Genomic DNA, 25,196 nt, shown 5'->3' with positions numbered 1-25,196 from the left:
AGAAGAGGGACATTATTTAATATGTTTCCTGTTCTTCTCTTTGTTACTGAAGCAGTTCTCCTGTGCTACAGAGAAGTGAAAGTTAACAGTGGTTTAGTTCTGCTTTGTGGTGCCTGCATCCATCCTTAATATGCTCCTGTGTGTGGAACCCTCCTCTGAGATGGGCTTCTTTCTGAGACTTTGCCTTGACACGTTTGGATGGGAAACTAGGTGATGAAAACTAAACTCTATGCATCTCAAGTTGTGATGTACTGATTTGATCCCTACGTGAGTGAATAATAAAATGGTACCACTGTGAAGCTTATCCGTTTCAGGACAGCAATATACCCATCATGCAAATATCAAGAGCAAAATCATGTATCATGTTTATTTCCCTCTCCAGTAATCATAAGACACGGTTTCTCTCTCTGCGTTGAGAGGGATTGATTGATACACCACCGCTATTGGATCTAAGCCACTGTGACAGTTGAATATGCAAATGTTTTTTTTCGTGGATGGATGTACTCCCTAAGTTCCTAGTCACTATTCCTCTCCGTCTCTCTCCGTCTCTCTCCGTCTCTCTCCGTCTCTCTCCGTCTCTCTCTCTCTCTCTCTCTCTCTCTCTCTCTCTCTCTCTCTCTCTCTCTCTCTCTCTCTCTCTCTCTCTCTCTCTCTCTCTCTCTCTCTCTCTCTCTCTCTCTCTCTCTCTCTCTCTCTCTCTCTCTCTCTCTCTCTCTCTCTCTCTCTGTCTCTGTCTCTGTCTCTGTCTCTGCCTCCTCTGTCTCTGTCTCTGTCTCTGTCTCTGTCTCTGTCTCTGTCTCTTTCTCTTTCTCTTTCTCTTTCTCTGCCTCTGTCTCTGTCTCTCTGCCAATTCAATTTAAGGGGCTTTATTGGCATGGAAAACAAATGTTAACATTGCCAAAGCAAGTGAAATAGATAATAAAAAAGTGTGATAAACAATATAAAATTAACAGTAAACATTACACTAAAAAAGTTACAAAACAATAAAGACATTTCAAATGTCATATTATGTATATATACAGTGTTGTAACGATGAGGAAATAGTACAAAAGGGAAAATAAATAAACATAAATGTGGGTTGTATTTACAATGGTGTTTGTTCTTCACTGGTCGCCCTTTTTTTGTGGCAACAGGTCACTAATAATATGGTCATACATTTGGCAGGAGGTTAGGAAGTGCAGCTCAGTTTCCACCTCATTTTGTGGGCAGTGTGCACATAGCCTGTCTTCTCTTGAGAGCCATGTCTGCCTACGGCGGCATTTCTCAATAGCAAGGCAATGCTCTGTACATAGTCAAGGATTTCCTTAATTTTGGGTCAGTCACAGTGGTCAGGTATTCTGCCACTGTGTACTCTCTGTTTAGGGCCAAATAGCATTCTAGTTTGCTCAGTTTTTTGTCAATTATTTCCAATGTGTCGAGTAATTATCTTTTTGTTTTCTCATGATTTGGTTGGGTCTAATTGTGTTGGTGTCCTGGGGCTCTGTGGGGTCTGTTTGTGTTTGTGAACAGAGCACCAGGACCAGCTTGCTTAGGGGACTCTTCTCCAGGTTCATCTCTCTGTAGGTGATGGCTTTGTTATGGAAGGTTTTGGAATTGCTTCCTTTTAGGTGGTTGTTGAATTTAACGTCTCTTTTCTGGATTTTGATAATTAGCGGGTATCGTCATAATTCTGCTTTGCATGCATTATTTGGTGTTTTACGTTGTACACAGATTATATTTTTGCAGAATTCTGCATACAGAGTCTCAATTTGGTGTTTGTCCCATTTTGTGAATTCTTGGTTGGTCAGCGGACCCTAGACCTCACAACCATAAAGGGCAATGGGTTCTATAACTGATTCAAGTATTTTTTGCCAGATCCTAATTGGTATGTCAAATTTTATGTTCCTTTTGATGGCATAGAAGGTCCTTCTTGCCTTGTTTCTCAGATTAGAAGTCTCTCTCTGTCTCTATTTCTCCGTTAGAGAGAACCCTAATGAGGTAGAGAGTGGAGTCTCTTTGATAAGACTTCCTGTCACTACGTTTGTTCTTTCTCGTCTCGGTAAAGCTCGTCTCGATAAAGTTTTTGAGGGGAGTTGAAGGGAGAGGACGCTGGTGGGGGGAAGTTTGTAAAGCATTACCCACAATCCTGTGAGTGATGTGTTGCTTGTGACGCAGTCGACAAACCTGCTGAGTTTTCCGAGTGACAGGTTGATGACACAATAAAGACATTCCTGACTTCAACAATGCCAAGTTGCCGTCTTCAACAGTGATGGTGGTTGTTGCTGGAGAAATCGTGGTAGGAGTGAGTTAGTCAAGTAGTGAAGAAGAGAGAGAGGAGGGAGGAGAGGAGAGAGGAATAGGGAGGAGGGGAGAGGAGAACGGAGAGAGGAAAGAAGAGAGGAGATGAGGAGAGTATGAGAGAGGAGAAGAGAGGAATTGAGAGGAGGGGAGAGGAGACAGGAGAGAGGAAAGAAGAGAGGAGATGAGGAGAGGATGAGAGAGGAGAGGAATAGAGAAGAGAGGAGTAGAGAGGAGAGGAGTAGAGAGGAGAGGAGGAGGAGAGAAGTAGATAGGAGATGAGGAGAGGAATAGAGAGGAGAAGAGAGAGGAGGAGAGGAGGAGTAGAGAGGAGGAGAAGAAGAGAGAGGAGAGGAGGAGAGGAGGAGATAGAAGGGGTGGGGAGAGAGGAGAGGAGGGGAGAGGAGATGATAGGAGTGGTTGAGGTCCTAGAGAGGAGAGAAGGAGAGAGGAGAGGAGGAGAGGAGTAGAGGGAGAGAGGAGAGGAGAGGAGTAAGGAGGAGAGGAGGAGAGGAGTGGTTGAGGAGGAGAGAGGAGAGGAGGGGAGGGAAGGGGTGGGGAGAGAGGACAAGAGGAGAGGAGATGATAGGAGTGGTTGAGTAGGAGAAAGGATGGGAGAGGAGAGGAGAGGAGGAGAGAGGAGTAGAGAAGAGAGAAGAGAAGAGGAGAGAGGAGGAGAGAGGAGAGGAGAGGAGAGGAGAGGAGAGGAGAGGAGAGGAGAGAGGATAAGAGGAGAGAGGAGAGGAGGGGAGAAGAGAGAGGAGGTGAGAGGAGAGGAGGGGAGGGGAGAAGAGAGAGGAGGTGAGAGGAGAGGAGGGGAGGGGAGAAGAGAGAGGAGAGGAGAGAGGAGAAGAGGAGAGAGGAGAGGAGGGGAGAAGAGAGAGGAGGGGAGATGAGAGGAGAGGAGGGGAGAATGCTGATTCTCTATGAAAAGATGTTCCTGGGGGACATTAAAAAGATGAGTAATGAATTAGTTAACAATCATCAAGTTTATTGCTTGACCCCAAGTCATTTAATCTCTGTATCAAATATTTTATTTTATTTTCTACTCTGCATAGACCATCATACATCCAGAGATTGTTCTTCCTGTTTTAAAGGAATGAGCTCTACATATTTATGATCCCTTGTCCCCAGCTAGCAGTCAGCCCAGATATTATAAATGGTAATTGCAGTTCACCTTTTCATTGAGGCTGCGTTTTGTGGGTCACAGTGTAAATTGCCTGCCATAACTTTGTTCTAACACAGTGCAGGCAGTCTGAATTGGTTCGCTTTCAAAGTAAAAGTCTGCTGTAAGCTCAGTCAACATGATGTGCATGTGCGCACACATACGCACACGCACATACACACTCAAACATGCACACACACCACACGCACGCGCACACACACAGTGACATATCCCTGACAAATGAGTTGCAGGGCTGCAGCGACAGACAGTCAGAGTGGTGATGTCCTGGGGACAGGCACACAGTAACTGTGGTCCAAATGGTACCCTATTCTACAGGGCTCTGGTTAATAGTAGTGCACTATGTAGGGAATAGGGTGTCATTTGGGATGCGCTCGGTGACTACACACCACAGTGATTTCCCAGTGGGCCTTATGAAGACCTGGTTCAACCAACAGTCACTTAAATGCCAACACATTCTCTGAGGAAGGAGGGAGAGAGGCATGGAGACACATCTACACTATGTTATTCCTCACTGTTTACTTGTCCAGCTACTCAGCAGCATCCAGTTCATTTAACTTATACTTTTATAATATTCATCAGGGAACTCTGTATACTTTGTCAATTAAATACACTTATAAATGGTGATTTGATTTGAACTGTAGCTGTAGTTAGATGGTGATTTGATTTGATTTGGACTGTAGCTGTAGTTAAATGGTGATTTGAGTTGAACTGTAGCTGTAGTTAAATGGTGATTTGATTTGGACTGTAGCTGTAGTTAAATGGTGATTTGATATGGACTGTAGCTGTAGTTAAATGGTGATTTGATTTGAACTGTAGCTGTAGTTAAATGGTGATTTGATTTGGACTGTAGCTGTAGTTAAATTGTGATTTGATTTGAACTGTAGCTGTAGTTGAATGGTGATTTGATTTGGACTGTAGCTGTAGTTAAATGGTGATTTGATTTGAACTGTAGCTGTAGTTGAATGGTGATTTGATTTGGACTGTAGCTGTAGTTAAATGGTGATTTGATATGGACTGTAGCTGTAGTTAAATGGTGATTTGATATGGACTGTAGCTGTAGTTAAATGGTGATTTGATTTGATATGGACTGTAGCTGTAATTAAATGGTGATTTGATTTGGACTGTAGCTCTAATTAAATGGTGATTTGATATGGACTGTAGCTGTAGTTAAATGGTGATTTGATTTGATATGGACTGTAGCTGTAATTAAATGGTGATTTGATATGGACTGTAGCTGTAGTTAGATGGTGATTTGATATGGACTGTAGCTGTAGTTAAATGGTGATTTGATTTGGACTGTAGCTGTAGTTAAATGGTGATTTGATTTGGACTGTAGCTGTAGTTAGATGGTGATTTGATTTGATTTGGACTGTAGCTGTAGTTAAATGGTGATTTGATATGGACTGTAGCTGTAGTTAAATGGTGATTTGATATTAACTGTAGCTGTAGTTAAATGGTGATTTGATATGGACTGTAGCTGTAGTTAAATGGTGATTTGATATGGACTGTAGCTGTAGTTAAATGGGGATTTGATATGGACTGTAGCTGTAGTTAAATGGTGATTTGATTTGATTTGTACTGTAGCTGTAGTTAAATAGTGATTTGATTTGGACTGTAGCTGTAGTTAAATAGTGATTTGATTTGATATGGACTGTAGCTGTAGTTAAATGGTGATTTGATATGGACTGTAGCTGTAGTTAAATGGTGATTTGATTTGATTTGGACTGTAGCTGTAGTTAAATGGTGATTTGATTTGATTTGGACTGTAGCTGTAGTTAAATAGTGATTTGATTTGATATGGACTGTAGCTGTAGTTAAATGGTGATTTGATATGGACTGTAGCTGTAGTTAAATAGTGATTTGATTTGATATGGACTGTAGCTGTAGTTAAATTGTGATTTGATATGGACTGTAGCTGTAGTTAAATGGTGATTTGATATGGACTGTAGCTGTAGTTAAATGGTGATTTGATATGGACTGTAGCTGCAGTTAAATGGTGATTTGATTTGATTTGGACTGTAGCTGTAGTTAAATGGTGATTTGATTTGATTTGTACTGTAGCTGTAGTTAAATAGTGATTTGATTTGATTTGGACTGTAGCTGTAGTTAAATAGTGATTTGATTTGATATGGACTGTAGCTGTAGTTAAATGGTGATTTGATATGGACTGTAGCTGTAGTTAAATGGTGATTTGATATGGACTGTAGCTGTAGTTAAATTGTGATTTGATATGGACTGTAGCTGTAGTTAAATGGTGATTTGATTTGATTTGGACTGTAGCTGTAGTTAAATGGTGATTTGATTTGGACTGTAGCTGTAGTTAAATAGTGATTGGATATGGACTGTAGCTGTAGTTAAATGGTGATTTGATATGGACTGTAGTTGTAGTTAAATAGTGATTTGATATGGACTGTAGCTGTAGTTAAATGGTGATTTGATATGGACTGTAGCTGTAGTTAAATGGTGATTTGATATGGACTGTAGCTGTAGTTAAATGGTGATTTGATTTGGACTGTAGCTGTAGTTAAATGGTGATTTGATTTGGACTGTAGCTGTAGTTAAATGGTGATTTGATATGGACTGTAGCTGTAGTTAAATGGTGATTTGATTTGGACTGTAGCTGTAGTTAGATGGTGATTTAATTTGGACTGTAGCTGTAGTTAAATGGTGATTTGATTTGGACTGTAGCTGTAGTTAAATGGTGATTTGATTTGATTTGGACTGTAGCTGTAGTTAAATGGTGATATGATTTGGACTGTAGCTGTAGTTAAATGGTGATTTGATTTGGACTGTAGCTGTAGTTAGATGGTGATTTGATTTGGACTGTAGCTGTAGTTAGATGCTTCAACAAATATAATAAGTATCTGTACCTCCATGTAAGCCGTCTGCAGCGTGTTTCTCAGTCATCCACTTTGACCTGCTGGGACAATGGAAACAACCCCCACCACCACACACAGACACTACCTTTCAATACCACACAACCATTCAGCAGAGCCTTTCACAAAATCAAGGTCTTCTGAGCATTCAATGTTCTCTCTCTCTCTCTGTCTCTCAGTTCTCTCTCCTCTCTCCCCCCTCTCTCTCTCTCTGCCCCCCCCCCCCCTCTCTCTGTCTCTCAGTTCTCTCTCCTCCCCCCCCCCTCTCTCTCTCTCTGCCCCCCCCCTCTCTCTCTCTCTCTCTGTCCCCCCACCCCCCCTCTCTGTCTCTCTCTGTCTCTCAGTTCTCTCACCTCTCTCTCTCAATCCCCCCTCTCCCTTCTTTAATCCTCTGTTCTGAAGAGGGCGAAGCACGTGTCTTTAGACTGACCTTTGCAGGCAGGTAAAGCAAGGGAGCGTGGGGTTAAACACTAATGTAAATGCAGGAGCTATCGAAGGAACTCTGAGCATCCACAACAAGACCTGAACTCATGACCTCGCTGAGCTGTCACTCAAATAGACAGGGATACAAATCCCTTCTTTCTACCTCGCCCTCTCTCTCTCTTGTTCTCTCTCCATTTCTCTCTCTCTCTCTTCTCTCTCTCTCATTCTCTCTCTCTCTCTCTCTCTCTCTCTCTCTCTCTCTCTCTCTCTCTCTCTCTCTCTCTCTCTCTCTCTCTCTCTCTCTCTCTCTCTCTCTCTCTCTCTCTCTCTCTCTCTCTCTCTCTCTCTCTCTCTCTCTCTCTCTCTCTCTCTCCCTACTGTTTCTCATTGCATCTCAATGAGCTCTTAGTGTCTACTATTACTAAAATAAGGCGTGCCTACGGTAGCAGTGTGACAGAGGTAGAACTACTATACTATATTTCAAATGACACCTAACTGGACATGCTCCCATGTAGTTTACAGCCAGAGGAGTGAATCAATGGTCTGCTCTTCATGATTATTAAACAGGGTTGGATGAGATCTCTCTCTGGTTGAAGGTGATTGACCCCCTCAATGTAACACAGTGATGGATTTGATAGAGCTCCATGACACCTGATACTATATGATCCAAGCCTTCATTATCCCAATGGCTTTGCTCACTGGCCAGTGAGATGATCCTCCATCTCCTACGGATCACAGGCGGCTGGTGGCACCGAAATTGGGGAGGACGGGCTCATAGTAACGGCTGGAACGTAATTAATGGAATGATGTTGAACACATCAAACACCTGGTTTCCATGTTATTTGATACCATTCACTTCACTTCATTCCAGCCATTATTATGAGCCGTTCTCCCCCCACCAACCACCCCACCAGCCACCTGTGCCGTGGATATAGCAGACAATTGACCCATACACTGAATCCGTCGTGACTGCATTGTAAAGGGGATAATGGGCCTCTGAAAGGGCTGAGTGTTTGATGTTGTAAACAGTAATGGGAATAAAACCCATCCTCAGGATGTGCCACTGCTACTACAACAGAAGCCTGGCTGTGTAGTTGACATTTGCATACCTCCAATGCAAAGATGAATGCATTAGGCCCAGCTGTGTTTAACAAGCCTGAAACTGAAACATCTGTGTGAACGGCGTTGTGTGTGTTTGTGTCTGTGTGTGTGTCTGTGTGTGTGTCTCACCAGACATTGATGAGTGTACCGATGGCTTCGTGGAGTGTGACAGCAGAGCCATCTGTGTTAACCTGCCTGGCTGGTACCACTGTGAGTGTCGGGACGGCTACCATGACAACGGGATGTTCTCAGCCAATGGGGAGTCCTGTGAAGGTAAGTTGGGGGTCTAGACTCACCTGTATGAGCACAGTACTGGTATGCACAAGGATCTTAGGTGCTGGAATTATTATACAAACACATATCTCACCCATTACTATTTTCCCTCTGGATTTCAACTGTATTTGTTTGTTGACTTCATATACTAACCTACAGTCTGTCTGTCCATCCTTCATCCACTAACCTATAGTCTGTCTGTCCATCCTTCATCCACTAACCTACAGTCTGTCTGTCCATCCTTCATCCACTAACCTATAGTCTGTCTGTCCATCCTTCATCCACTAACCTACAGTCTGTCTGTCCATCCTTCATCCACTAACCTACAGTCTGTCTGTCCATCCTTCATCCACTAACCTACAGTCTGTCTGTCCATCCTTCATACACTAACCTATAGTCTGTCTGTCAATCCTTCATCCACTAACCTATAGTCTGTCTGTCCATCCTTCATCCACTAACCTACAGTCTGTCTGTCCATCCTTCATCCACTAACCTACAGTCTGTCTGTCCATCCTTCATCCACTAACCTACAGTCTGTCTGTCCATCCTTCATCCACTAACCTACAGTCTGTCTGTCCATCCTTCATCCACTAACCTATAGTCTGTCTGTCCATCCTTCATCCACTAACCTACAGTCTGTCCATCCTCCTTCATCCACTAACCTATAGTCTGTCTGTCCATCCTTCATCCACTAACCTATAGTCTGTCTGTCCATCCTTCATCCACTAACCTACAGTCTGTCTGTCCCTCCTCCTTCATCCACTAAGCTATAGTCTGTCTGTCCATCCTTCATACACTAACCTACAGTCTGTCTGTCCATCCTCCTTCATACACTAACCTACAGTCTGTCTGTCCATCCTTCATCCATTAACCTACAGTCTGTCTGTCCATCCTTCATCCACTAACCTGTAGTCTGTCTGTCCCTCCTCCTTCATCCACTAACCTACAGTCTGTCTGTCCATCCTTCATCCACTAACATACAGTCTGTCTGTCCATCCTTCATACACTAACCTGTAGTCTGTCTGTCCCTCCTCCTTCATCCACTAACCTATAGTCAGTCTGTCCATCCTTCATCCACTAACCTATAGTCTGTCTGTCCCTCCTCCTTCATCCACTAACCTACAGTCTGTCTGTCCCTCCTCCTTCATCCACTAACCTATAGTCTGTCTGTCCCTCCTCCTTCATCCACTAACCTACAGTCTGTCTGTCCATCCTTCATCCACTAACCTATAGTCTGTCTGTCCCTCCTCCTTCATCCACTAACCTACAGTCTGTCTGTCCATCCTTCATCCACTAACCTACAGTCTGTCTGTCCATCCTTCATACACTAACCTGTAGTCTGTCTGTCCCTCCTCCTTCATCCACTAACCTATAGTCTGTCTGTCCATCCTTCATCCACTAACCTATAGTCTGTCTGTCCCTCCTCCTTCATACACTAACCTACAGTCTGTCTGTCCATCCTTCATCCACTAACCTATAGTCTGTCTGTCCATCCTTCATCCACTAACATATAGTCTGTCTGTCCATCCTTCATATACTAACCTACAGTCTGTCCATCTTCCTTCATCCACTAACCTACAGTCTGTCTGTCCATCCTTCATCCACTAACCTACAGTCTGTCTGTCCATCCTTCATACACTAACCTGTAGTCTGTCTGTCCCTCCTCCTTCATCCACTAACCTATAGTCTGTCTGTCCATCCTTCATCCACTAACCTATAGTCTGTCTGTCCCTCCTCCTTCATCCACTAACCTACAGTCTGTCTGTCCATCCTTCATCCACTAACCTACAGTCTGTCTGTCCATCCTTCATACACTAACCTGTAGTCTGTCTGTCCCTCCTCCTTCATCCACTAACCTATAGTCTGTCTGTCCATCCTTCATCCACTAACCTATAGTCTGTCTCTCCTCCTCCTTCATACACTAACCTACAGTCTGTCTGTCCATCCTTCATCCACTAACCTATAGTCTGTCTGTCCATCCTTCATCCACTAACATATAGTCTGTCTGTCCATCCTTCATATACTAACCTACAGTCTGTCCATCTTCCTTCATCCACTAACCTACAGTCTGTCTGTCCATCCTTCATCCACTAACCTACAGTCTGTCTGTCCATCCTTCATACACTAACCTGTAGTCTGTCTGTCCCTCCTCCTTCATCCACTAACCTATAGTCTGTCTGTCCATCCTTCATCCACTAACCTATAGTCTGTCTGTCCCTCCTCCTTCATCCACTAACCTACAGTCTGTCTGTCCCTCCTCCTTCATCCACTAACCTATAGTCTGTCTGTCCCTCCTCCTTCATCCACTAACCTATAGTCTGTCTGTCCATCCTTCATCCACTAACCTATAGTCTGTCTGTCCCTCCTCCTTCATCCACTAACCTACAGTCTGTCTGTCCATCCTTCATCCACTAACCTACAGTCTGTCTGTCCATCCTTCATACACTAACCTGTAGTCTGTCTGTCCCTCCTCCTTCATCCACTAACCTATAGTCTGTCTGTCCATCCTTCATCCACTAACCTATAGTCTGTCTGTCCCTCCTCCTTCATACACTAACCTACAGTCTGTCTGTCCATCCTTCATCCACTAACCTATAGTCTGTCTGTCCATCCTTCATCCACTAACCTATAGTCTGTCTGTCCATCCTTCATCCACTAACCTATAGTCTGTCTGTCCCTCCTCCTTCATACACTAACCTACAGTCTGTCTGTCCATCCTTCATCCACTAACCTATAGTCTGTCTGTCCCTCCTCCTTCATCCACTAACATATAGTCTGTCTGTCCCTCCATCATCCACTAACCTACAGTCTGTCCCTCCTCCTTCATCCACTAACCTACAGTCAGTCTGTCCATCCTTCATCCATTAACCTACAGTCAGTCTGTCCATCCTTCATCCACTAACATATAGTCTGTCTGTCCCTCCTCCTTCATCCACTAACCTATAGTCTGTCTGTCCATCCTTCATCCACTAACCTGTAGTCTGTCTGTCCATCCTTCATCCACTAACCTATAGTCTGTCTGTCCATCCTTCATCCACTAACCTATAGTCTGTCTGTCCCTCCTCCTTCATCCACTAACCTACAGTCTGTCTGTCCATCCTTCATCCACTAACATATAGTCTGTCTGTCCCTCCTTCATCCACTAACCTATAGTCTGTCCCTCCTCCTTCAAACACTAACCTACAGTCTGTCTGTCCATCCTTCATCCACTAACCTATAGTCTGTCTGTCCCTCCTCCTTCATCCACTAACATATAGTCTGTCTGTCCCTCCTTCATCCACTAACCTATAGTCTGTCCCTCCTCCTTCATACACTAACCTACAGTCAGTCTGTCCATCCTTCATCCACTAACATATAGTCTGTCTGTCCCTCCTTCATCCACTAACCTATAGTCTGTCTGTCCCTCCTCCTTCATACACTAACCTACAGTCTGTCTGTCCATCCTTCATACACTAAACTGTAGTCTGTCTGTCCCTCCTCCTTCATCCACTAACCTGTAGTCTGTCTGTCCCTCCTCCTTCATCCACTAACCTACAGTCTGTCTGTCCATCCTTCATACACTAACCTATAGTCTGTCTGTCCCTCCTCCTTCATCCACTAACCTGTAGTCTGTCTGTCCATCCTTCATACACTAACCTATAGTCTGTCTGTCCCTCCTCCTTCATCCACTAACCTGTAGTCTGTCTGTCCCTCCTCCTTCATCCACTAACCTACAGTCTGTCTGTCCATCCTTCATACACTAAACTGTAGTCTGTCTGTCCCTCCTCCTTCATCCACTAACCTGTAGTCTGTCTGTCCCTCCTCCTTCATCCACTAACCTACAGTCTGTCTGTCCATCCTTCATACACTAACCTATAGTCTGTCTGTCCATCCTTCATCCACTAACCTACAGTCTGTCCATCCTCCTTCATCCACTAACCTATAGTCTGTCTGTCCATCCTTCATCCACTAACCTATAGTCTGTCTGTCCATCCTTCATCCACTAACCTATAGTCTGTCTGTCCCTCCTCCTTCATCCACTAAGCTATAGTCTGTCTGTCCATCCTTCATCCACTAACCTACAGTCTGTCTGTCCATCCTCCTTCATACACTAACCTACAGTCTGTCTGTCCATCCTTCATCCACTAACCTACAGTCTGTCTGTCCATCCTTCATCCACTAACCTGTAGTCTGTCTGTCCCTCCTCCTTCATCCACTAACCTACAGTCTGTCTGTCCATCCTTCATCCACTAACCTATAGTCTGTCTGTCCATCCTTCATCCACTAACATATAGTCTGTCTGTCCATCCTTCATATACTAACCTACAGTCTGTCCATCTTCCTTCATCCACTAACCTACAGACTATCTGTCCATCCTTCATCCACTAACCTACAGTCTGTCTGTCCATCCTTCATACACTAACTTGTAGTCTGTCTGTCCCTCCTCCTTCATCCACTAACCTACAGTCTGTCTGTCCATCCTTCATACACTAACCTATAGTCTGTCTGTCCCTCCTCCTTCATCCACTAACCTGTAGTCTGTCTGTCCATCCTTCATACACTAACCTATAGTCTGTCTGTCCCTCCTCCTTCATACACTAACCTATAGTCTGTCTGACCCTCCTCCTTCATACACTAACCTATAGTCTGTCCATCCTCCTTCATCCACTAACCTACAGTCTGTCTGTCCATCCTTCATCCACTAACCTATAGTCTGTCTGTCCATCCTTCATCCACTAACCTACAGTCTGTCCATCCTCCTTCATCCACTAACCTATAGTCTGTCTGTCCATCCTTCATCCATTAACCTATAGTCTGTCTGTCCATCCTTCATCCACTAACCTATAGTCTGTCTGTCCCTCCTCCTTCATCCACTAAGCTATAGTCTGTCTGTCCATCCTTCATCCACTAACCTACAGTCTGTCTGTCCATCCTCCTTCATACACTAACCTACAGTCTGTCTGTCCATCCTTCATCCACTAACCTACAGTCTGTCTGTCCATCCTTCATCCACTAACCTATAGTCTGTCTGTCCATCCTTCATCCACTAACATATAGTCTGTCTGTCCATCCTTCATATACTAACCTACAGTCTGTCCATCTTCCTTCATCCACTAACCTACAGACTATCTGTCCATCCTTCATCCACTAACCTACAGTCTGTCTGTCCATCCTTCATACACTAACTTGTAGTCTGTCTGTCCCTCCTCCTTCATCCACTAACCTATAGTCTGTCTGTCCATCCTTCATCCACTAACCTATAGTCTGTCTGTCCCTCCTCCTTCATCCACTAACCTACAGTCTGTCTGTCCCTCCTCCTTCATCCACTAACCTATAGTCTGTCTGTCCCTCCTCCTTCATCCACTAACCTATAGTCTGTCTGTCCATCCTTCATCCACTAACCTATAGTCTGTCTGTCCCTCCTCCTTCATCCACTAACCTACAGTCTGTCTGTCCATCCTTCATCCACTAACCTACAGTCTGTCTGTCCATCCTTCATACACTAACCTGTAGTCTGTCTGTCCCTCCTCCTTCATCCACTAACCTATAGTCTGTCTGTCCATCCTTCATCCACTAACCTATAGTCTGTCTGTCCCTCCTCCTTCATACACTAACCTACAGTCTGTCTGTCCATCCTTCATCCACTAACCTATAGTCTGTCTGTCCATCCTTCATCCACTAACCTATAGTCTGTCTGTCCATCCTTCATCCACTAACCTATAGTCTGTCTGTCCCTCCTCCTTCATACACTAACCTACAGTCTGTCTGTCCATCCTTCATCCACTAACCTATAGTCTGTCTGTCCCTCCTCCTTCATCCACTAACATATAGTCTGTCTGTCCCTCCTTCATCCACTAACCTACAGTCTGTCCCTCCTCCTTCATCCACTAACCTACAGTCAGTCTGTCCATCCTTCATCCATTAACCTACAGTCAGTCTGTCCATCCTTCATCCACTAACATATAGTCTGTCTGTCCCTCCTCCTTCATCCACTAACCTATAGTCTGTCTGTCCATCCTTCATCCACTAACCTATAGTCTGTCTGTCCATCCTTCATCCACTAACCTATAGTCTGTCTGTCCCTCCTCCTTCATACACTAACCTACAGTCTGTCTGTCCATCCTTCATCCACTAACCTATAGTCTGTCTGTCCATCCTTCATCCACTAACCTATAGTCTGTCTGTCCATCCTTCATCCACTAACCTATAGTCTGTCTGTCCCTCCTCCTTCATCCACTAACCTACAGTCTGTCTGTCCATCCTTCATCCACTAACATATAGTCTGTCTGTCCCTCCTTCATCCACTAACCTATAGTCTGTCCCTCCTCCTTCATACACTAACCTACAGTCTGTCTGTCCATCCTTCATCCACTAACCTATAGTCTGTCTGTCCCTCCTCCTTCATCCACTAACATATAGTCTGTCTGTCCCTCCTTCATCCACTAACCTATAGTCTGTCCCTCCTCCTTCATACACTAACCTACAGTCAGTCTGTCCATCCTTCATCCACTAACATATAGTCTGTCTGTCCCTCCTTCATCCACTAACCTATAGTCTGTCTGTCCCTCCTCCTTCATACACTAACCTACAGTCTGTCTGTCCATCCTTCATACACTAAACTGTAGTCTGTCTGTCCCTCCTCCTTCATCCACTAACCTGTAGTCTGTCTGTCCCTCCTCCTTCATCCACTAACCTACAGTCTGTCTGTCCATCCTTCATACACTAACCTATAGTCTGTCTGTCCCTCCTCCTTCATCCACTAACCTGTAGTCTGTCTGTCCATCCTTCATACACTAACCTATAGTCTGTCTGTCCCTCCTCCTTCATCCACTAACCTGTAGTCTGTCTGTCCCTCCTCCTTCATCCACTAACCTACAGTCTGTCTGTCCATCCTTCATACACTAACCTATAGTCTGTCTGTCCCTCCTCCTTCATCCACTAACCTGTAGTCTGTCTGTCCATCCTTCATACACTAACCTATAGTCTGTCTGTCCCTCCTCCTTCATACACTAACCTATAGTCTGTCTGACCCTCCTCCTTCATACACTAACCTATAGTCTGTCCATCCTTCATCCACTAACCTATAGTCTGTCTGTCCATCCTTCATCCACTAACCTACAGTCTGTCTGTCCATCCTTCATACACTAACCTACAGTCTGTCTGTCCATCCTTCATCCACTAACCTACAGTCTGTCTGTCCATCCTTCATCCACTAACCTACAGTCTGTCTGTCCATCCTTCATCCACTAACCTACAGTCTGTCCATCCTCCTTCATCCACTAAGCTATAGTCTGTCTGTCCATCCTTCATCCACTAACCTACAGTCTGTCTGTCCATCCTCCTTCATACACTAACCTACAGTCTGTCTGTCCATCCTTCATCCACTAACCTACAGTCTGTCTGTCCATCCTTCATCCACTAACCTGTAGTCTGTCTGTCCCTCCTCCTTCATCCACTAACCTACAGTCTGTCTGTCCATCCTTCATCCACTAACATATAGTCTGTCTGTCCATCCTTCATATACTAACCTACAGTCTGTCCATCTTCCTTCATCCACTAACCTACAGTCTGTCTGTCCATCCTTCATCCACTAACCTACAGTCTGTCTGTCCATCCTTCATACACTAACCTGTAGTCTGTCTGTCCCTCCTCCTTCATCCACTAACCTATAGTCTGTCTGTCCATCCTTCATCCACTAACCTATAGTCTGTCTGTCCCTCCTCCTTCATCCACTAACCTACAGTCTGTCTGTCCCTCCTCCTTCATCCACTAACCTATAGTCTGTCTGTCCCTCCTCCTTCATCCACTAACCTATAGTCTGTCTGTCCATCCTTCATCCACTAACCTATAGTCTGTCTGTCCCTCCTCCTTCATCCACTAACCTACAGTCTGTCTGTCCATCCTTCATCCACTAACCTACAGTCTGTCTGTCCATCCTTCATACACTAACCTGTAGTCTGTCTGTCCCTCCTCCTTCATCCACTAACCTATAGTCTGTCTGTCCATCCTTCATCCACTAACCTATAGTCTGTCTGTCCCTCCTCCTTCATACACTAACCTACAGTCTGTCTGTCCATCCTTCATCCACTAACCTATAGTCTGTCTGTCCATCCTTCATCCACTAACCTATAGTCTGTCTGTCCATCCTTCATCCACTAACCTATAGTCTGTCTGTCCCTCCTCCTTCATACACTAACCTACAGTCTGTCTGTCCATCCTTCATCCACTAACCTATAGTCTGTCTGTCCCTCCTCCTTCATCCACTAACATATAGTCTGTCTGTCCCTCCTTCATCCACTAACCTACAGTCTGTCCCTCCTCCTTCATCCACTAACCTACAGTCAGTCTGTCCATCCTTCATCCATTAACCTACAGTCAGTCTGTCCATCCTTCATCCACTAACATATAGTCTGTCTGTCCCTCCTCCTTCATCCACTAACCTATAGTCTGTCTGTCCATCCTTCATCCACTAACCTATAGTCTGTCTGTCCATCCTTCATCCACTAACCTATAGTCTGTCTGTCCATCCTTCATCCACTAACCTATAGTCTGTCTGTCCCTCCTCCTTCATCCACTAACCTACAGTCTGTCTGTCCATCCTTCATCCACTAACATATAGTCTGTCTGTCCCTCCTTCATCCACTAACCTATAGTCTGTCCCTCCTCCTTCATACACTAACCTACAGTCTGTCTGTCCATCCTTCATCCACTAACCTATAGTCTGTCTGTCCCTCCTCCTTCATCCACTAACATATAGTCTGTCTGTCCCTCCTTCATCCACTAACCTATAGTCTGTCCCTCCTCCTTCATACACTAACCTACAGTCAGTCTGTCCATCCTTCATCCACTAACATATAGTCTGTCTGTCCCTCCTTCATCCACTAACCTATAGTCTGTCTGTCCCTCCTCCTTCATACACTAACCTACAGTCTGTCTGTCCATCCTTCATACACTAAACTGTAGTCTGTCTGTCCCTCCTCCTTCATCCACTAACCTGTAGTCTGTCTGTCCCTCCTCCTTCATCCACTAACCTACAGTCTGTCTGTCCATCCTTCATACACTAACCTATAGTCTGTCTGTCCCTCCTCCTTCATCCAGACAACCTGTAGTATGTCTGTCCATCCTTCATACACTAACCTATAGTCTGTCTGTCCCTCCTCCTTCATCCACTAACCTGTAGTCTGTCTGTCCCTCCTCCTTCATCCACTAACCTACAGTCTGTCTGTCCATCCTTCATACACTAACCTATAGTCTGTCTGTCCCTCCTCCTTCATCCACTAACCTGTAGTCTGTCTGTCCATCCTTCATACACTAACCTATAGTCTGTCTGTCCCTCCTCCTTCATACACTAACCTATAGTCTGTCTGACCCTCCTCCTTCATACACTAACCTATAGTCTGTCCATCCTCCTTCATCCACTAACCTATAGTCTGTCTGTCCATCCTTCATCCACTAACCTATAGTCTGTCTGTCCATCCTTCATCCACTAAGCTACAGTCTGTCTGTCCCTCCTCCTTCATCCACTAACCTGTAGTCTGTCTGTCCCTCCTCCTTCATCCACTAACCTACAGTCTGTCTGTCCATCCTTCATCCACTAAGCTACAGTCTGTCTGTCCATCCTTCATCCACTAACATATAGTCTGTCTGTCCCTCCTTCATCCACTAACCTATAGTCTGTCCCTCCTCCTTCATACACTAACCTACAGTCTGTCTGTCCATCCTTCATCCACTAACATATAGTCTGTCTGTCCCTCCTTCATCCACTAACCTATAATCTGTCTGTCCCTCCTCCTTCATCCACTAACCTACAGTCTGTCTGTCCATCCTTCATCCACTAACATATAGTCTGTCTGTCCCTCCTTCATCCACTAACCTATAGTCTGTCCCTCCTCCTTCATACACTAACCTATAGTCTGTCTGTCCCTCCTCCTTCATCCACTAACATATAGTCTGTCTGTCCCTCCTTCATCCACTAACCTATAGTCTGTCCCTCCTCCTTCATACACTAACCTACAGTCTGTCTGTCCATCCTTCATACACTAAACTGTAGTATGTCTGTCCCTCCTCCTTCATACACTAACCTACAGTCTGTCTGTCCCTCCTCCTTCATCCACTAACCTACAGTCTGTCTGTCCATCCTTCATACACTAACCTATAGTCTGTCTGTCCCTCCTCCTTCATCCACTAACCTGTAGTCTGTCTGTCCATCCTTCATACACTAACCTATAGTCTGTCTGTCCCTCCTCCTTCATACACTAACCTACAGTCTGTCTGTCCCTCCTCCTTCATCCACTAACCTACAGTCTGTCTGTCCATCCTTCATCCACTAAGCTACAGTCTGTCTGTCCATCCTTCATCCACTAACCTATAGTCAGTCTGTCCATCCTTCATCCACTAACCTGTAGTCTGTCTGTCCCTCCTCCTTCATCCACTAACCTACAGTCTGTCTGTCCATCCTTCATCCACTAAGCTACAGTCTGTCTGTCCATCCTTCATCATCCACTAACCTATAGTCTGTCTGTCCATCCTTCATACACTAACCTATAGTCTGTCTGTCCATCCTTCATCCACTAACCTATAGTCTGTCTGTCCCTCCTCCTTCATCCACTAACCTATAGTCTGTCTGTCCATCCTTCATACACTAACCTATAGTCTGTCTGTCCCTCCTCCTTCATCCACTAACCTATAGTCTGTCTGTCCATCCTTCATCCACTAACCTACAGTCTGTCTGTCCATCCTTCATCATCCACTAACCTATAGTCTGTCTGTCCATCCTTCATACACTAACCTATAGTCTGTCTGTCCATCCTTCATCCACTAACCTATAGTCTGTCTGTCCATCCTTCATCCACTAACCTATAGTCTGTCTGTCCATCCTTCATACACTAACCTATAGTCTGTCTGTCCCTCCTCTCTGCAGATATAGATGAGTGTGCGACAGAAAGACACAGCTGTGCTAACGATACGGTGTGTTTCAACGTGGACGGAGGCTACGACTGCAGGTGCCCTCACGGCAAGAACTGCACCGGTGACTGTAACCATGACAACAAGCACAAACACAACGGGCAGATCTGGGTGCTGGACAACGACAGGTGCTCCGTTTGCTCCTGCCAGGTGAGTGATGTACTGTAGAACTTCCTGGGGAATCATGGGAATTGGAGTCTTTTGTAAAAAAGAGTTTCCAATCAGAGTTCTATATTGCAGTTATAATCTAATGCTAAATCTAACATGTTAAAATATAGATCTGAAAGGAAAAGCTTAGTCTGACTCATTCTCTCACTCTCGCTCCCGCTCTCTCTCCCCCTCCCCCCTACAGTCTGGTCTGGTGATGTGTCGTAGGATGGTGTGTGACTGTGAGTCCACCACAGCCGACCTGTTCTGCTGTCCAGAGTGTAACCCCGGCCTCAGCAGCCAGTGTCTGCACCAGAACAGACTCATTACATACAGCAGTGGAGACACCTGGGTGGAGAACTGCCAGCAGTGCCAGTGTCTGGTGAGTTGGCATGGACAGACACTGTAGAGAGATGCGGTGTAGTGGAGGATAGTACCAGTAAATACTGAGTTGGCATGGACAGACACTGTAGAGAGATGTGGGGTAGTGGAGGATAGTACCAGTACATACTGAGTTACTGGGGTAGTGGAGGATAGTACCAGTACATACTGAGTTGGCATGGACAGACACTGTAGAGAGATGTGGGGTAGTGGAGGATAGTACCAGTACATACTGAGTTACTGAGGTAGTGGAGGATAGTACCAGTACATACTGAGTTACTGAGGTAGTGGAGGATAGTACCAGTACACACTGAGTTACTGGGGTAGTGGAGGATAGATACTGTACGTACTGAGTTACTGGGGTAGTGGAGGATAGTACCAGTACATACTGAGTTACTGGGGTAGTGGAGGATAGTACCAGTACATACTGAGTTACTGGGGTAGTGGAGGATAGTACTGTACATACTGAGTTACTGGGGTAGTGGAGGATAGTACCAGTACATACTGAGTTACTGGGGTAGTGGAGGATAGTACCAGTACATACTGAGTTACTGTGGCAGTGGAGGACAGATACTGTACAGACTGAGTTACTGGGGTAGTGGAGGATAGTACCAGTACATACTGAGTTACTGGGGTAGTGGAGGATAGTACCGTACATACTGAGTTACTGGGGTAGTGGAGGATAGTACCAGTACATACTGAGTTACTGGGGTAGTGGAGGATAGTACCAGTACATACTGAGTTACTGGGGTAGTGGAGGATAGTACTGTACATACTGAGTTACTGGGGTAGTGGAGGATAGTACCAGTACATACTGAGTTACTGGAGTAGTGGAGGATAGTACCAGTACATACTGAGTTACTGGGGTAGCGGAGGATAGTACCGTACATACTGAGTTACTGGGGTAGTGGATGATAGTACCAGTACATACTGAGTTACTGGAGTAGTGGAGGATAGTACCAGTACATACTGAGTTACTGGGGTAGTGGAGGATAGTACCAGTACATACTGAGTTACTGGGGTAGTGGAGGATAGTACCAGTACATACTGAGTTACTGGGGTAGTGGAGGATAGTACCAGTACATACTGAGTTACTGGGGTAGTGGAGGATAGTACCCGTACATACTGAGTTACTGGGGTAGTGGAGGATAGTACCCGTACATACTGAGTTACTGGGGTAGTGGAGGATAGTACTGTACATACTGAGTTACTGGGGTAGTGGAGGATAGTACCAGTACATACTGAGTTACTGGGGTAGTGGAGGATAGTACCATGTACATACTGAGTTACTTGGGTAGTGGAGGATAGTACCGTACATACTGAGTTACTGGGGTAGTGGAGGATAGTACCAGTACATACTGAGTTACTGGGGTAGTGGAGGATAGTACCGTACATACTGAGTTACTGGGGTAGTGGAGGATAGTACCAGTACATACTGAGTTACTGGGGTAGTGGAGGATAGTACCGTACATACTGAGTTACTGGGGTAGCGGAGGATAGTACCAGTACATACTGAGTTACTGGGGTAGTGGAGGATAGTACCAGTACATACTGAGTTACTGGGGTAGTGGAGGATAGTACCAGTACATACTGAGTTACTGGGGTAGTGGAGGATAGTACCCGTACATACTGAGTTACTGGGGTAGCGGAGGATAGTACTGTACATACTGAGTTACTGGGGTAGTGGAGGATAGTACCAGTACATACTGAGTTACTGGGGTAGTGATGGAAGGGATGGAAATGAATGTAGCCCACAAGCCTGAGGCTAGTAGTTTTCAGACCAGACTAGTAATGTTCAGACCAGGTTTGTAGTTTTCAGACCGGGCTAGTAGTGTTCAGACCAGACTAGTAGTGTTCAGACCAGACTAGTAGTGTTCAGACCAGACTAGTAGTGTTCAGACCAGACTAGTAGTGTTCAGACCAGACTAGTAATGTTCAGACCAGGCTAGTAGTGTTCAGACCAGACTAGTAGTGTTCAGACCAGACTAGTAGTGTTCAGACCGGACTAGTAGTGTTCAGACCGGGCTAGTAGTGTTCAGACCAGGCTAGTAGTGTTCAGACCAGACTAGTTGTGTTCAGACCAGGCTAGTAGTGTTCAGACCAGACTACTAGTGTTCAGACCAGACTAGTAGTGTTCAGACCAGACTAGTAGTGTTCAGACCAGACTAGTAATGTTCAGACCAGGCTAGTAGTGTTCAGACCAGACTAGTAGTGTTCAGACCAGACTAGTAATGTTCAGACCAGGCTAGTAGTGTTCAGACCTGACTAGTTGTGTTCAGACCAGGCTAGTAGTGTTCAGACCAGACTAATAGTCTTCAGACCAGGCTAGTACTGTTCAGACCAGACTAGTAGTGTTCAGAAAAGGCTAGTAGAGTTCAGAACAGGCTAGTAGTGTTCAGACCAGGCTAGTAGTGTTCAGACCAGGCTAGTGTTTACAGACCAGACTAGTAGTGTTCAGACCAGGCTAGTAGTGTTCAGACCAGGCTAGTAGTGTTCAGACCAGACTAGTAGTGTTCAGACCAGGCTAGTAGTGTTCAGACCAGGCTAGTAGTGTTCAGACCAGACTAGTAGTGTTCAGACCAGACTAGTTGTGTTCAGACCAGGCTAGTAGTTTTCAGACCAGACTAGTAGTGTTCAGACCAGACTAGTTGTGTTCAGACCAGACTAGTAGTGTTCAGACCAGACTAGTAGTGTTCAGACCGGGCTAGTAGTGTTCAGACCAGACTAGTAGTGTTCAGACCAGACTAGTAGTGTTCAGACCAGACTAGTTGTGTTCAGACCAGGCTAGTAGTGTTCAGACCAGACTAGTAGTGTTCAGACCAGGCTAGTAGTGTTCAGACCAGACTAGTAGTGTTCAGACCAGGCTAGTTGTGTTCAGACCAGACTAGTTGTGTTCAGACCAGACTAGTTGTGTTCAGACCAGACTAGTTGTGTTCAGACCAGACTAGTTGTGTTCAGACCGGGATAGTAGTGTTCAGACCAGACTAGTAGTGTTCAGACCAGACTAGTAGTGTTCAGACCAGACTAGTAGTGTTCAGACCAGACTAGTAGTGTTCAGACCAGACTAGTAGTGTTCAGACCAGGCTAGTAGTGTTCAGATCAGGCTAGTAGTGTTCAGACCAGACTAGTAGTGTTCAGACCAGGCTAGTAGTGTTCAGACCAGACTAGTAGTGTTCAGACCGGGCTAGTAGTGTTCAGACCAGGCTAGTAGTGTTCAGACCAGACTAGTAGTGTTCAGACCAGACTAGTAGTGTTCAGACCAGGCTAGTAGTGTTCAGACCAGACTAGTTGTGTTCAGACCAGGCTAGTAGTGTTCAGACCAGACTAGTAGTGTTCAGACCAGGCTAGTAGTCTTCAGACCAGACTAGTTGTGTTCAGACCAGACTAGTTGTGTTCAGACTAGACTAGTTGTGTTCAGACCAGGCTAGTAGTGTTCAGACCAGACTAGTAGTGTTCAGACCAGGCTAGTAGTCTTCAGACCAGACTAGTAATGTTCTGACCAGGCTAGTAGTGTTCAGACCAGACTAGTAGTGTTCAGACCAGGCTAGTAGAGCATTTGCCCAACTACCCCACCAGCTAGAGAATCTCTGTCTTTTGAAATATCATATGGCCCAGATTTCGGTACTGCATGTTTGGTAGGCTAGTACCATGCCAGTATATGAACCCTCAGCAGGCCCAGTGCCAGCAGAGTAGACACTGATTAGTTTTCAGTGACATACTGTATGGAGGAGAAAGAGGTAGACCCAGAATGTGGCTCTAGAGAAGCCTGAGTGCGTCAGTGGGTATACAGACTGTACTGGACTGGATGCTTCTGTCTTGTTGTCGTGAGACAAGGGCTTTAAAGTCTACCAATCCCAATTGAATCATAAAAGTTCAGCGAACATATGGCAGTAAATCTCTCTGTGCTATCGACCGGTGCCAAGCCTGCCTCTCTGTCTTTCTGCATCTCTCTCTCTTTCTGTCTCTCTTTCTCATTTCTCTCTCTCTGCCTTTCTGCATCTCTCTCTCTTTCTGTCTCTCTTTCTCATTTCTCCCTCTCTGCCTTTCTCTGTCTCTCTCTGCCTTTCTCTCTGTCTTTCTCTCTCTCTCTCAAACTCAAGCTGCTTTATTGGCATGAAAACCGTTGCATCAATATTGCCAAAGCAACAATGTTTCCAACAATGTAGACAACAATGTATACAACAATGTAGACAACAATGTAGACAACAATGTAGACAACAATGTTTACAACAATGTTTACAACAATGTAGACAACAATGTAGACAACAATGTAGACAACAATGTTTACAACAATGTAGACAACAATATATACAACAATGTAGACAACAATGTAGACAACAATGTAGACAACAATGTTTACAACAATGTAGACAACAATGTTTACACCAATGTAGACAACAATGTAGACAACAATGTAGACAACAATGTAGACAACAATGTAGACAACAATGTAGACAACAATGTAGACAACAATATTTACAACAATGTAGACAACAATATATACAACAATGTAGACAACAATGTAGACAACAATGTAGACAATGTTTACAACAATGTAGACAACAATATATACAACAATGTAGACAACAATGTTTACAACAATGTAGACAACAATATATACAACAATGTAGACAACAATGTAGACAACAATGTTTACACATGTAGACAACCATGTAGACAACAATTTAGTCAACAATGTAGACAAAAATGTAGACAACAATGTTTACAACAATGTAGACAACAATGAAGACAAGAACAGCCCTTAGTAGAAATAGAATAAATAATAAATAATCTCACAGAGAGACACAGAGAGGTAGAGACACAGAGAGAGAGAGACACAGAGAGGTAGAGACACAGAGAGAGAGAGACAGAGAGAGAGAGAGACACAGAGAGAGAGAGACACAGAGAGAGAGAGACACAGAGAGGTAGAGACACAGAGAGAGAGAGACAGAGAGAGAGAGAGACACAGAGAGAGAGACACACAGAGAGGTAGAGACACAGAGAGGTAGAGACACAGAGAGGTAGAGACACAGAGAGAGAGAGACACAGAGAGAGAGAGACACAGAGAGAGAGAGAGACACAGAGAGAGAGAGACACAGAGAGAGAGAGACACAGAGAGAGAGAGAGTTAGAAACCTAGCCTTTCCTTCTCAGCAGCTGGAGTCTAAACCTCTAGGTGTGTTCTTCCATTCCCTCTCAGCCTAGCTAAACCATCCATTCTCTGAGGGCTCACGTCACATTTAAATGTTACATTGAACCTTTATTTAACTAGGCAAGTCAGTTAAGAACAAATTCTTATTTACAATGACGTCCTACCCCGGCCAAAACCGGACGACGCTGGGCCAAATGTGCGCCACTCTATGGGACTCCCAATCACGGCCGTATGTGATACATCCTGGATTTTGAACCAGGGACTGTAGTGACTTCTATTGCATTTAGATCACCTCAAGATGCTCCCACGGATAGTTCACTTCATCTGCAAACACATTCTCAACCAAGTTGTGGGGCTCTGATGAAGAATGTCTTTGTCCAAATGGTTTGGATTATATAGCTACATTTATAAACTGGGTGGTTCGAGCCCTGAATGCT

The 25,196-nt window shown here is 44.8% G+C and overlaps 1 protein-coding gene across 1 annotated transcript in view; it reads left to right on the top strand.

Moving 5' to 3' along the window:
• Nucleotides 1–25,196, top strand: part of nell2b (neural EGFL like 2b) — a 141,081-nt gene that overhangs the window by 99,096 nt on the left and 16,789 nt on the right. Inside the window, exons 16-18 of the mRNA XM_071331974.1 lie at nt 7,996–8,136; nt 19,037–19,230; nt 19,433–19,609. Of these exons, the coding sequence (XP_071188075.1) occupies nt 7,996–8,136; nt 19,037–19,230; nt 19,433–19,609 (512 nt within the window). The remainder of the gene's footprint in view (nt 1–7,995; nt 8,137–19,036; nt 19,231–19,432; nt 19,610–25,196) is intronic.

Source organism: Salvelinus alpinus, chromosome 11 (genome assembly GCF_045679555.1).
Source record: "Salvelinus alpinus chromosome 11, SLU_Salpinus.1, whole genome shotgun sequence".
Classification (NCBI taxonomy): Eukaryota; Metazoa; Chordata; class Actinopteri; order Salmoniformes; family Salmonidae; genus Salvelinus; species Salvelinus alpinus.
The sequence above is the reverse complement of the archived record's forward strand: the minus strand, read 5'-3'. Positions and strand labels throughout refer to the sequence as shown.